The sequence below is a fragment of the Eleutherodactylus coqui genome, chromosome 5 (genome assembly GCF_035609145.1).
Source record: "Eleutherodactylus coqui strain aEleCoq1 chromosome 5, aEleCoq1.hap1, whole genome shotgun sequence".
Classification (NCBI taxonomy): Eukaryota; Metazoa; Chordata; class Amphibia; order Anura; family Eleutherodactylidae; genus Eleutherodactylus; species Eleutherodactylus coqui.
In genome coordinates, this window is record NC_089841.1 from 89,096,061 (window position 1) to 89,110,300 (window position 14,240).

The window sequence follows — 14,240 nt, forward strand, 5'->3', positions numbered from 1 at the left end:
CGTCAATGCCGAGTCAATTGTGTTTCTTCAAAAAATGTTGTTATTGTTCTAAAGTACTGAAAAGGTTTTTAAATCCATATAAACTTGATATCATAGTAATCGCGCCGATCCACACAAGAAAATGATCAGATTTTTACTGACTGATGTACACCATAAAAACAAAACCTAAAAAAAGCCCAATTGCACCCTAGGCTGTTCCTGACCCTTAATGTTGGATACCTCCCCTTCTTTTCTCTATCTGTTTTTATTAAGGGGAAAGTAGGGTGAGGTAGGGTTAGGTTCCTGTGTGGGGTTGCCCTTTTCAGGACGGTTACTCCATTTTCTAATCTTTACAGCTTATTTAGACGACCGTATATCGTCCGGGTTTTCACGCCCAGCCGATATACGGCGTCTCTCTCTGCAGGGGGAGGAGGCTGGAAGAGCCGGGAGCAGTGCTCTGAGCTCCTGCCCCCTCTCTGCCCCCTCTCCGCCCTTCTGCACTATTTGCAATGAGAGTGAGCAGGATGGGGCGGGGCTAAGTTCTGGGAATTAGCTCCACCCTGCCCCGCCTCCCCTCATTGCAAATAGTGAGAGGGGGTGGAGAGTTGGCGGAGAGGGGGTGGGAGCTCAGAGCACTGCTCCCGGCTCTTCCAGCCTCCTCCCCCTGCAGAGAGGGACACCGTATATCGGCCGGCGTGAATACGCGGCCGATATATGGTTGTCTGAATAAGCCCTTAGGCTAGTGTTTGGGGTGCAATTAGGCTTTTTTAGAATTATTGATAAAGGATATATATTAATGCTAAAGACAATACACTTTTCTGTGATCCCAAATCCATGTATTTATTCAGTCGGCTGTATTTTTCATGGCCATTTTTTTTTTTTTAAAGCAGCATGACCTCTTTTTCGTGGTTTTTGCCGCTGTATTGGTATTATTTACTGTCTGGAAAATACTGATCAGTATTTGACTAGTAGAAAAAAAAACGAATGACAGTAATTATGGGGGCCAATGGAGATCATAAACTGATGACATACGGGTGTAACGTCATTTGTAACACGTTTGTATTATCCAAATTGTGACCAAAAAAAGCAACCCAGCCCACGCCACGGGTGCCGATTATGACGCCGTTTTGATGAAGATCTGCGGCTGATGTTACCCTTTCAATTGAAGGAGAGAAATCTGTTGTGGATCCGCATCACGAACCACATCACAATCTGCACCAATGGCGTGGATTTGTACGTGTTTTGTGTTGCTGCGGACTTTCCGTTGTAGATAATCGTCTCCATATCTGCTATGTGTGAACGTACCCTAAGGCCACTTTCAGACCAGTGTATTTTAGCTTCATATTTGGTCTGTATCTTGCGAACTATAATAGGGAGCGAATGTAAAACTCTGAATTTAATCACATGGCTGTATTTTACACGGCTGTTTCTTAACCCTTTCCAATCCAATTTCTATCCTGATTTTCCTGAGAGCTTACACTTTGTCTGCTGTTATACAACAGCGCTATCTGCTGGCTAAAGCCAGTACTGTATGAGGTGACACATTGGATAGGCTCCGACAGCAGAGAGGCTGGCAATATACAATAAGAGAACCCCGACGGACGTCTTCCAACATCGAAGCTGTACAGCCTTAAATCATAATGTCTTCAGACGTCAGGCAGTGAATTGGAGAGGGTTAAAAATACAGCATGTGCCATTTTTTCCCTCTTTTTTTGCCTCCGTATTGGAATTCTTTTCTTTTGGGAAAATAAGGATCAGTATTTGTCCAGTCGAAAATAAATACAATGACAGTAAATACGGAGGCGAATACTGATAACATACGGCTGCCGCGTCACCTGTGACACATTTATATTATGGGCGGGTTACGATACGCTCGTCTGACAGCGGCCTAATGGCGGTTCACACATGCAGGTTTCAGTCGCTTAAATACACTGCGGATTTATGTGACAAAAAAAAAACGCAATTCCCTCCGCATTTCGTCCATTCCTCTGAGTAAATACACTGCGCATTTACGGGTGCAAGAAAATAGGCATAAGGCCCCACTGTTTTGTCGCAAATCTGCAGGATTTGCGCTGGCCCATTCACGTCAATGGCTTATTTCAGTGCATAATGCATACCAAAATGGCTCATGTTTAGAGATGAGCGAGCGTGCTCGGCCACGCCCCTTTTTCACCCGAGCACCGCGATTTTCGAGTACTTCCGTACTCGGGCGAAAAGATTCGGGGGGCGCCGTGGGTGAGTGGGGGTTGCAGCAGGGAGTGGGGGGGAGAGGGAGAGAGAGAAGGCTCCCCCCTGTTCCCCGCTGCTACCAATCGCGCCGCCACGCCTCCCCCCGCCCCCCGAATCTCTTCACCCGAGTACGGAAGTACTCGAAAATCGCGGTGCTCGATCGAGTAATTACTCGAAACGAGTAGGTTCACTCATCTCTACTCATGTTGCGTATGTTTTCACGCAACCGAACATCGCATGAAAAAATACCTACATGTGAATGAACCTATTGATGAATGAATGGATTCTATTCACTGCGTAATAAACAGCGCAAATACACCCGTGTTAACGAGCCCTACGGATGGCTTTTTGTGGAAACATGGAAAAAAAAAATCTAATATGAAAACTATGCCATAGCGTACATGTACATGCATCTCCATATATATATATATCTTATATTCGAATATTGAGGGCGTGCATGGTGAATATACGCAAAAAACATTTCAGTAGTATGACAAACTGTTTTATATTTATTTTTTTACACTTTTCATTATTTTAAATTATCTCACTCTGGTGAAAGAAAAAAAAACATGAGAGGTTTTCTTCATTGGGGACAAACTGCGTGGAGAATGTCATCTGTTGCTAAAGCCCAAAGCCGGAAGTCCAGAGAACGCAGAACGCGCGAGGAAGTTTGTCCCCAGCGGCTCCCTGTACTTCCATGACGAGAGGAAACGCTTGGCACCCGTATGTGAGGAAGAATTTTATCCCTCGTCGCTCCCCGTACCCGAAGACACACCACGTGACGAGTGACGCTTCCTGCTCTATCAGCACAGGCCGGCTAGCTGGCAGTGCATCCGGAATATGTGTCCGGGCTCCGGCTGTCACTCGGTTCCCCCCATGTCCTCCCCGTCCCGCAGTGCCCGCCGCGGGTGTCCTGCGCTGTAGACCGCTGATTCCTGTCAGTGAAGAGTCTACATGAGGAGCCGCCGACATGGACGAGAAGTACAGCAGTAATGTGATGAGCTCCGGTAGGCTGGGGCCTGTGGACGCCCCCGAGTCCAGGTGAGGGGTCCCGTGTGAGTGCTGCTATGTGTGACACGTGACCTCCAGTGGGTCAGGTAGCTGCTGTGCATTCTGGGACTTGTAGTTCCTCTGCTGCTCATCAGGAATGTTTCAAGCAAGCAGAGGTCTTTAAAAACAAATGTGTTACCCAGTGATAATAGGACGTCGGCATCTGGGGGCATCTGTGACATGTACATATTTTACCCCAAAAAGTGGATGTAAATCTAACGGAGTGGTAGACGTGGTCAGCGCTGTGTACACTCCTGTGCTCTCTGCGCTACTGGGGACCGCTCGCTCCGTGATTTAACCCTTTCCAATCCACTGTCTGACGCCTTCCTACATTCTGATTGGAGCTGTACAAGCTTCAATGTCAAAAGACATCCGACAGGGTATGCTTACCGTCTATTGCCAGCCACTCCACTGTTGGAGCTTCTCTGGCGTGCACACACTGGCTTTAGCCAGCAGATGGCACCGTTGTATAACAGCAAAAAAGAGAAAGCCTTTTAGGAAACCCTGAATCCAAAACTGGATTGGAAAGGGTTAACAGGCTGCGCAGCCTAATTAGTCCCTGATGTTTTCAATTTCCCCGCAAAATTGCGCAGTTCATGGCTCGGTGGGCATTTGCGCACCCCATAAATCTCTATGGCAGCTCTGGTGCACAAATGCATGCCAAAATAAAGTAGGTCCCGTTTTGTGCAGACACGAAAGTGAAAATGAACCCATTAAGGCCGCCTGCACACAGGCGGAAATCCCGCGGCGGGATTTCCCGCGGGATTTCCGCCGCTGAAAGTCTGCATAGGAGTGCATTACAGTACGCACTTCTATGCACACGGGCGCGGTTTGGCCGCGCGGAATCTCGCGCGGCAAACAAACCGCGGCATGTCCTATTTTTGTGCGGGGCACGCACTCACCCGGCCGCCGGCTCCGGTCTGCACATGCGCCGGCTGCGCGGCAGCCGACACATGAAAGAGCTGGGGCCGCCGGGCGCGGGTGAGTACGCGCTTGTCCCTGCAGGCTCTCGGGTCGGGTCCCGCGGTGAGAATTCTCGCTGCCGGATCCGACCCGCTCGTGTGCAGGCGGCCTAAAACCAGAGATTTTTATTCTCTGCGCAATGCGTGCGGAGGAGCGCTGGTGAGTACGCCCCCACCGCCATTTGTGCACGCTGTGTGCTAGTAGGTATCGTTAGTCTATGGCTGGCGGCACAGCAGCGGGTCGGATTCTGCATGCAGGAGGCTGGCGGCAGATTCCTTCTCTGAGCCCGGACAGCGACCCTGCATACCTGATTAAACGGTATTGTGAATGACCGCGGCGGCTCGCAGGCGATCGCGTACAGTGTTGTGGGGTTTATTTCTTTGTATTTCCTGCGCCAACGCTAAGCGATGACCTGCATATCCGCAGCACATGCGCAATGTTAGTAGCATATGGGCTATGGGTCGGACGCCTTTATTGACTTCAATGGAGGCCGTCCACATGGAGTCCGCGGCAAAACCGAGCGTGCTGCGTATTTTTTTGTTTTGTTTTTTTTTACCTTCAGAATCCGCAGGGGTGTAGGAAAAAATCTAAACTCCATGGCTTTCCATGCTTGCTTTTTGCCACAAATCGTCCACGAGGACAACGATTGCGGATTCCACAATTAGAATCCGTTCCTGTGAGACCCCCTTCCCCCTAAGACCCTACACCTGCATATTAAGCAATGATTTTTGGTGTGTGTGTGTTTTTTTTGTTTTTTTTTAAGAAAATTGCGCGGTGAACGCGCCCGCTCACACAGGTTCTATTCTGTCATTATTTAGCACAGCGCACGGACCCATTGAAATTGGTGTATTCGTACATTGGGGTCTGACGCGGTCCCGTTGCCTCTCAGCGTGCTGCGCTGGTGACAGACGTAGCTGGTCGGGGGTCTCTATAGCTCCTGGTATCACCATCTCCTTTATGTCCCTGTTTCTTCTCTTGCAGACTGACCAGATACATAGTTCTTCTCTGCTTTACGAAGTTCCTGAAGGCTCTTGGTATCTTTGAGTCCTACGACCTACTAAAAGTAGTCCATATTGTACAGTTTATCTTTATATTAAAATTGGGGTAAGTAGTGCCGTAGCAGTGAGTCCACGCAAACCAATGCAGGAGCTATTACTGTCTGTTACCAGTTTTTTTTTTTTTTTTCCATTGATGACTGCGATGTAGTACCAGCCTGGACTGTAATAACATCAGCTGATCAGTAGAGATCGGAGCGGCGGGTCGCCACTGATCATCTATTGATGCACTGTCAGTCCATAGAAAAAATAAAAGTAGTCCCGGAATACCTCTTTATTGATTACCTATCCTCAGTGCACACCAGGCACAGCTCCGTATGTTGTATAGTGGCTGTGCCAGGTACAGCAGCTCAATCCTATCCACTTGAATGGGACCGAGCTGCTCTCAGGCTATGTGACCAATGGAGTCTTCCTAGACTTCTTGATGGCTTATATATAAGATTTGATTGGTGGAAGTCAAACTCCAGAGAGCCTGACCATTCATTCGAATGGGAGTGAGTGTTAAGTACAAGGCACAGCCATGATTGTGTGTGTTTAATATAAAGGAAGACAAGGCCTTTTTACTATGGATGATGTCTGGGACCCTGGATGATCACCAATCAAACACTGATGTTCTGTCATTTAACAATGCTCCAGCCATTCACCTAATATATCAGACTTCTGGATATTTGCTATGTATGGGAGAGGCTGCCTGCACTTCTGAGAAAAGCCAACTTCTCCCCTAAGGCTCTGAGCTGTGAGAAAGAAACTCTGCTGGAAGAACAAGCTTTAAAGAGAAATGTGCTCCTCCTCCTCCTCCACATCCAGCACCTTTCTATATACATTATCCTACCAAAAGTAATTGGTAGCAACAATCAAAAGTATTTATTTCTATGCGTTAATACTTAGTGGGGCCTCTTTTTGCCCAAATGACATCGGATGCCCTCTGTGGCATACTTTCTAACGTCTGATACGCTTCAGCTGGTATTTCCCTCCATTCATCCCGCAAACGTCTGGAGAGTTCTCTCTCAAAGAAAATGGATGTTCATAGTTCCTGACCCGACATCTTAGTTTGTCCCAAAGATGTTCAGGTATGCAGTCATCCAATTGTGGAACATACATATCCTCAAACCGTATTGGATGTGGCAAGGTGCGTTTACTTCTTGGAAGTATGGCAGACCATTCCCAGACAATTGGCACGTTGTCGGCAGCACATTATTGTCTAGAATGTCAGGGTACACCTCTGTGTTCATGGTTCTTGTCACTACAACCAGTGGGCCGAGACCATGCCATGTAAAACATTCCCAGACCAGGACCTCCACTAAATATTAACATATGAAATAAATTCTTACTTTGGAAGGATAGTGTAGTCTTCCTTAAAAGTTTTCTGCCATTTTGCCACTGTAGAGTCTGTGCAACTCCTTTACATAGCTGGCGGCGCTGCTTCTGACATAACTTCAGCCCTGAGCAACTATCTGTCAGCTTTTGGCCAGTTTAACACAGCAGTATTTATAAAGTGCATAGCACAGAAAAGGGGCAAATCTTGCCATAATGCATGTTCCTCATGTAGGGTCTTCTCATGGTTTTTGGCTTGAAAATCTTGATGCAGAGTACTGCCATGTGCAAGTGTCATAATGAAAGCTTACTTTCCCTGCTGTCCTCCCTTCTCTCATAGGTAGCGCAGGGAAGAGGGGAGAGTAGGATAGTACTCGGGTCATTGTGTGTTAGTATTTGGTAGCCATGCCTGCCACACCAACCCACAGCAAAGTGTATGGCTCTTTCTGCTTCTGGCTCCATACACTCTCATACCAGCCCAGCAAGCAGCTGATTGGGGGGTCCTGGGCGGCAGGTTATCAGTAGTTAATCAGCGAGGATCTATCTTGAGGATAGTCATCAATGGCTAGAAGCTGGACAACCCTTTAGGTCCAATGTCCACGGGCGGATCGGATTCCGCATGCGGGACCCTGCGGCGAAATCTGACCCTGCCCGCGGTTTAGGACACTGCTTAACCATCCAGGTCTTCTGCCTGCCTGTCCGGGTCTTCTATTTACTTCACTGCAGATGTGTGCGGCAGCGCCGCCGCACATTCATAGTAAATCTTTCTTTTTATTTATTTTTTTTAAACTCCTGCTTCCCCGTGGAATCCACGGCCCATCCGCAGTTGAATTGTGGACGGGTCGTGTATCCAATGGTTTCCATTGACTTCAATGGAAGCCATCAGTGCGGGAATCGCAGTGAAATGGAGCCTGTTGCGACTTTGTTTTCCGGACCAAAAGGTCCGCAAAACAAATCTGCATGCTTTAACTCCTGTGTGGATACCCATATTTCTCTATGGGCAACTTGATTTGTGGATCTTCCACACGGCTGACCCGCAAATCAGATCCGCCTCCAATATTTACTTCACAATTAGGACCTCTCAACGCCAGACAGTTTTGCATTGAGCAACTGTAAATTATGGACATTGTCCTCTGCACGCGGGTGTATTTATGCGCACATTTGCACTGTGTCTTTGCACGATGGGCACTGTACTTTTGCGCACAGATGTGCATGCTCCAAAAAGGCACATGTGACCGAACCCATTGAAATGAATGCATTCTATTCACTGTGGAATGCGCTCGTGTGAATAAGCCCTTAGACATTGATGTGGTCCCTTTTAGTATTTCACGTTGCAGTGTGTCTACGAGTCTTTATAAAGTAGCGATGTGAGCTTTGAGCGTTTTGTATGCAGGATCTCTATGTATTCATGCGCCTCATGGAACATATAGGTCACAGCACAACCTGTTTAACGTGATCTGCTCACATGTGGAATGGTTTGTTCTTCGGATTAACGTCTCAAGGAAATGAATTAATAAAGTAAATCTGTCCGCAGTTTGTATCGATGTGAACTGGTAGCAGGACCACCGGTGATGGGAAGAAGGGTGCTACATAGTTGGACCGCTGTTATTAGTTCACATCGATACAAACTGCTGATGGGCTCCCTTTAAATACACACTAGTTACTATATGCTGGCCGACTGCAGGAGTCACACTTGTTCTTATTCTGTATTATGTTACTTTTTACAGCAGCCTAAATATATATATATATATATTGTCTGTTCTGTCATTTCTTTCTATAGGTGTGCAATTTTTATGGTTTTGTTTCAAAAACCATTTTCTTCTGGGAAGACGGTTACAAGACGCCAAGTGAGTTATCCGTGTTTATAGAACCCCGTGTTTATAAACTCCTAGATGATCTCTTTGTGTTGCCAGTGCCTTCCAGTAAGGCTGATGGCACACAACCGGATTTGAATTACGGAATCTGCGATCGGCACCTGCGCGGACGATCCACGGTTTTCTGCACGCATTGGAAGGATAGAACATTCGCATTTGCGCTCACACGAGCGGACACCCATTGCAATTTCCGCAAGCGGATTTAAAATCGCAGTATGTTCTATTTCTCAGCAGGATCAGCCCAGATGACTTCCATTGAAGTCAATGGAAGCCATTCGACACGCGGCTCATCCGCAAAAGACAAAGATTTAAAAGGGAAAAAACCTGTACTGCGCATGATCGACAGCGAGCCGCCGTGGTCATCCGCAATACCGGAGAAATCATGTATACGGGGTCGCCGGCCACGGTCAGAGCCATTTTCAGCTGTGGACTCCTGCATGTTTGATCCGACTCTGTCGTTTGCAGCCGGCCTAATACTGGAGGTCAGATCATTGTCCCAGAATCGGGTAGTAAAACTTACCACACCAACTTAAACTTATGAAGACTAAGCGCCTTTAAGAATAGGAGCAGGTCTAAAGTCCACTGCATATAATGTACTCGTTACGTAATATGTAGTGAGTTGCTGATGCTGGAGAGATGGAGTGGTGCAACACATTGAAAGGAAATCATGATTACAGTAAGCGCATTGTCGGCCCATTTTAACATGGCTGATACACAGAAAAATAGGTTGGTGGCCTTGTATGACTCGTGGCCGGGTCCACAGCACTAACTTTCTACAACCTAACCCCTTGCAGGTACCTGGGCTGGCAAGATTAGGAGCTTGCAGCTTGTCATGCTGTAGCACCTGTGCTCTATAGGATCATAGTTGTACGTGAGAGTCGGTGGCTGGCAGAGGATTAAACAGTTAATCGGATTTGTTAATGAACGTTTTAACCCTTGTTTATTGTGTCCTCCTTCCAGTGGATGAGTATTGTGAAACATGCATTCGTTGGCTGTATTATCTCACTCCTCTGGTTCTTCGGCCTTACACTGTGTGGGCCTTTAAGGTAATTGCCTTTTTGTATAAATGTGACATTTTTTTTGCTGTCCAATCCAATAATAAGAATCCACTTTTAATATCCGCATGCCCAAGTTACAGAGTGTTAAACGTCCGTCTCCTAAACTGCAACGTATAGGCTTGTTAATAAACTTGCAGCTATGGTCTCTATTTTATAAAGGCTGCCTTCACACTGACGAGAAAATTGCGTGATTTTTGGGCGATACGGGAAAACACAGAATTATGAAACCCGTGAATTTCAATGGTTACTTTCTCATTTCCGATGTTCCTTGTCCTGTGATGTTGCGAAATTTTTTTTCTCCTTTTTTCGCCTGTGTTTCCCTGTGGAGACTCCGATTTCTCGCATCGCACAAACTTGCGATGTTCATGCAATGTGTTTTTTTTAACATTAGCAACACCTGTTCCCATCTATCACGCAAGAAAGTCACAAGCGGCAGCGATGCAAGATTATTTTCCCGGAAAAAGCATCCCTGATGCTCGGACATCGCATAAGCACATATACGATATTGCTCTTATTTGGCTTGCGGTGATATCGCACTCGCCAGTGTGAAGGAGCTCTAACAGCAGCTTTTAGTTCCATCCAGATGCCACTTTTCCCATTTCACATTTTTTTGAAAATGTAAGCACTTCAATACATAATATGGTCCATTAGATGGCATTATGAACAATGCAACTTGTCCCTCAATAAACAGGAACTCGTATCGCTAGGTCAATGGAAGCTAAAAGAAAGTTATGACTTTAGAAAGGCATGGATGAAAAAAGGAAACAAAGATCTGTAAATGGTGATTAACCCCTTGAGTGGAAGGTTTCCTACCACCCTGTCGTGCCCACCAGGGCAGGTTTTTTAAAATGGTCTAATCATTGAATTTCAACTAATTTTGCAGTTGCGTCTCAAGAGCCATAACTTTTTCATTTTTCCATTGACATGGCCATATGAGGGCTTGTTTTTTGCGGGACAAGTTGTGATTTTTTTTTAAACGGGGGGGGGGGAAGAAATGGGGAAAAAAGAAAAAAAGGGGCCATGTCATTAAGGGGTTAAATAATTAATTAACTTCCTTCTCTGGGTCATTACGACGCATGGATACCACATGTGTGATTGTATTTTTGATTTTTTACAAAGTAAAGAAAGACAAGTGTTTTATTTTTTTTTATAATTTTTTAACTTTTTTTATTTTTTATTTTTTTTGTCCCTTTAGGGGACTTCCACAGGGACCCATCAGGACCCCCTGATCACATTCCGGGGGTCCGATGGTGACAGCCCTTTACATGCTGCGGTGACAGCCCTTTACATGCTGCGGTGACAGCCCTTTACATGCTGCGGTGACAGCCCTTTACATGCTGCGGTGACAGCCCTTTACATGCTGCAGTGACAGCCCTTTACATGCTGCGGTGACAGCCCTTTACATGCTGCGGTGACAGCCCTTTACATGCTGCGGTGACAGCCCTTTACATGCTGCAGTCACATAGACTGCAGCATGTAAAGGGTTAACACAGCAGAGATCGGAGGTTTTCTCTGATCTCTGCTGTAAGAGCTGGTACCTAGCTGTCCTCTGACAGACAAGCACCAAGCTCTCCCTGCCACAGAGACCATCGGCTTGCTTCTGACAAGCCGATGGTCTCTATGGCAACCTGTAAACAAAGCAGGAGATTGCCGGCATATCGGCAATATCTTCTGCTGGTTTTTCAAAGCCCTTGCTTTGTTCTCTGTGGGTCTGTGCAGGCAGAGCACAATGTCACAGCTTGTGGCATTGTGCTCTGCAGCTCCCATAGTGATACATAGCCCGGAAATCTTCCGTGCTATGTCGCTATGAGCAGTGGAGCTCGTCCCGGAAAATTTCCGGGCGTGCCACTCAAGGGGTTAAGTGGTTATGGGAACTTGTCACTGCGCCTCAGCACTATCACCTAAGTTATGGTGTTCATAGGCCAGGTTCTGAGGAATCCGGGGATTTAGGATGTTTTTTCTATTTAACCGGCTTCCTGTTCCCATGCTGTCATCCATGGATGTTGGCGCCATCTCTGCAGCGGAGCGTGCGCACTCAGATAGAGAACAGTGTGCATGCCCAGCTGCAGAGAGGAGTCTGCTGGCACCAACTTCCACGGGTGCGAGAACAGAGAGCCGAGCGAATATAAAAACTACATCCCCGAACTCCTTGGAACCTGGCCCATGAGCACCATAACTTATTTTATAGTGCTCATAGGCGGTGGCAGGTTCCCTTTAAGCTATATGCCTGTGATGATTTTCTGTTTTGGGATTCATGGTGCTTCTGTTTTCTAGGACTTTGCTGCTGTTTGAACATAGTGATATTGTAGTTGTAACATTGCTTACCGTGCTATTCACTGGTTCCAGCGGAGTACCGTCCAAGGTAGGTGTTTCGTCACATGACTTCTATTTCCAGAATTTATTTTTGCTTCACAAAGTCGCCTTAGAAAATGGAACAATTTGCACCAAATTAATTACAATTCGAATACTTCTTCTTAATAAACCCGGTGCGTTTTGATCTCAATTAAGCAGAAAAGCAAATCTTAATTTCTCTCTCATGGCCAGAGAATAACTCTGTCCCATTTAAGTGAATGAGATTGAGCTGCTATACCAAGTGCAGCCACTATACAATGTACAGTGCTGTGTCTAGTATGGACTGAAGTGACCGTGACGCTCACCTAAGTGCTGCTATCACATCAGTAGGCTGATCAGTGGGGATCCAGAGCAGTGGTTTCCCCCAATCAACTGTTAATGACATATGTTTGGGGATAAATCATTAATTGACCTAAACTATGTCTCCTTGATTATCATGCCGACTTCTATTGTCACTTTTCAAATCTGGCAAGTGGCCAGGAAAGTCACAAATTTGTCGCACATCCCTGGATTAATCTGTGTATTAAAGTGACGTATTCATTACTTGCCCCCTGAAATGTTGCTAATCCTAATGTACGTGTACATTCACATGTTTCTTGTAATCTGCTATATACTTACTGTTTACACTCCGCATAGTTCCCTCGCCATGGGTACAGAGGTTCCCTGCCGTGTCTTGTTGTGTCCATGGATTACATGCCATTGAACGTGACAACGAGCAGATAGCGCAGGGGACCCCATATAGGAACGATGCAGAATTAAAATAGTAACTATATTGCAAATAGGCTTTCTTTAAGAGTATGGAACATTTAATCTCCACTAACTGATGGTCTGCAACGTCTGTGCAAGTAACTTCTTTCTCTGTATCCTCAGACTCGGGGTGCTGCATTTTTTATCATTGCTGTTATATGTTTATTGCTCTTCGACAATGATGATCTGATGGCCAAAATTGCTGAGCACCGTATCCTTTGATGCATCTAGATTTTCTGACCTCTGCCCTTCACATGGAGACTGAATCTATTAGTACCTAAGTAATAGTTGGGAACACATCATTCATGACTTAACCCCTTCAGTGGCAGGTTTATTATTACCATGTCATGCCTCACAGGGCAGGTTTTTTAAATGAAGATTTCAGATGACAGCTCAGTGCTCTGCACATTTCAGCATTAGAGCTGTCCACAAAAATCTTCCGGGGTTTAACTGCATGGTCAGTTCAGCAAGCACTGGAGATTTTCTGGGCATGCCAATAAAGGGGTTAAAAGGCTTGTCCAGGATTTCAAGAAATTAAAGGGGTTGTCCAGCTGATGAGCTGTTCCCCTGGAGGCTATCTGTGTGTGCAGAGCAGGAGCAGACAGCTCTGTACACATTGCAGGGCCCAGGATGCTATTGCAGACATTGACTTCAATGGGAGCTGTGCCTACATTACCATCCCAGGCTGCTGCAATGTGTGCAGAGCTATGTGCTTCCTGCTCTGTGCATAGTGACCGCTACAAGGAAGATAGTCGATCGGCTGGGGGTCCTGAGTGGCAGACTCATGCCAATCAACTATTAATGAGCTATACTGAGGAAAGGTCAAGACTGGTGTTGGAGGTGGACAACCCCTTTTAAATAGGACGAAGATATCATTATTGACCTGATAAATCCTGTGGGGCTCCCTGTTGGTCTCTGTTTACTTTCCTGTAGTAATATGGTGCTGTACACACACGTAACCACTGCAGCCAATCACTGCCCTTAGTGCCTGAACAGAGCAGGAAAGTAGAATCCCCATCACAAGTGTGAAGGCACCCTAATACATGTGATGAGGTGTGACCAGTCAGAACATGCTTGGCTGATGACCGCTGTCTTGTGTGCCGTCCTTTCCTCCTTAACACGACCCGATCAGCTGAAGGACGACATGACAGCGCACTTACACACTTTCTCTACACTGCCTTCTCCCTCCTAGGAGTTGCTGATCACAAGGTAAGAGGAATCTCATCATTTCTCCATCTGCAGAACTCTACCGTCCTGCTTGTATCCCAGAGCTTCCAAGTCAAATAATCCATGTATGTCGGAAAATACTCGTCTTATAAAGCAGAAATACGCTTTTTATGCAGTGGAGGAAGATGTTTGGGCAGCTTTACTGCTCATGATTGTGGGATAACTAGGCAGATCTGTACTCCTAAATTTTCAGCTTAGAATGATAGATCAGATATGCCATAACAGGAATTTGGAGGTTTGACATCTGTGAGCTAAAAAAAATTGTTGGGGGGGAGAAAGTAGGAAAAATAGGCTAGAGGATAGCTTGCTGATCGGTAGGGGTCTCACTGCTGCAACGTCAGAATGACCAGAGTGCTTGCCTCGTATGCACGGTTGGCACTCCATTCTTTTCA

The 14,240-nt window shown here is 46.2% G+C and overlaps 1 protein-coding gene across 1 annotated transcript in view; it reads left to right on the plus strand.

The window, feature by feature from the left end:
• The first annotated feature begins 2,969 nt into the window (after nt 1-2,969).
• SLC30A5 (solute carrier family 30 member 5) overlaps nt 2,970-14,240 on the plus strand; it is a 31,538-nt gene continuing 20,267 nt past the window's right edge. The window contains exons 1-7 of the mRNA XM_066602823.1: nt 2,970-3,249; nt 5,203-5,325; nt 8,371-8,437; nt 9,425-9,510; nt 11,797-11,884; nt 12,745-12,832; nt 13,754-13,830. Coding sequence (XP_066458920.1) covers nt 3,179-3,249; nt 5,203-5,325; nt 8,371-8,437; nt 9,425-9,510; nt 11,797-11,884; nt 12,745-12,832; nt 13,754-13,830 — 600 coding nt within the window. The 5' untranslated portion in view covers nt 2,970-3,178. The remainder of the gene's footprint in view (nt 3,250-5,202; nt 5,326-8,370; nt 8,438-9,424; nt 9,511-11,796; nt 11,885-12,744; nt 12,833-13,753; nt 13,831-14,240) is intronic.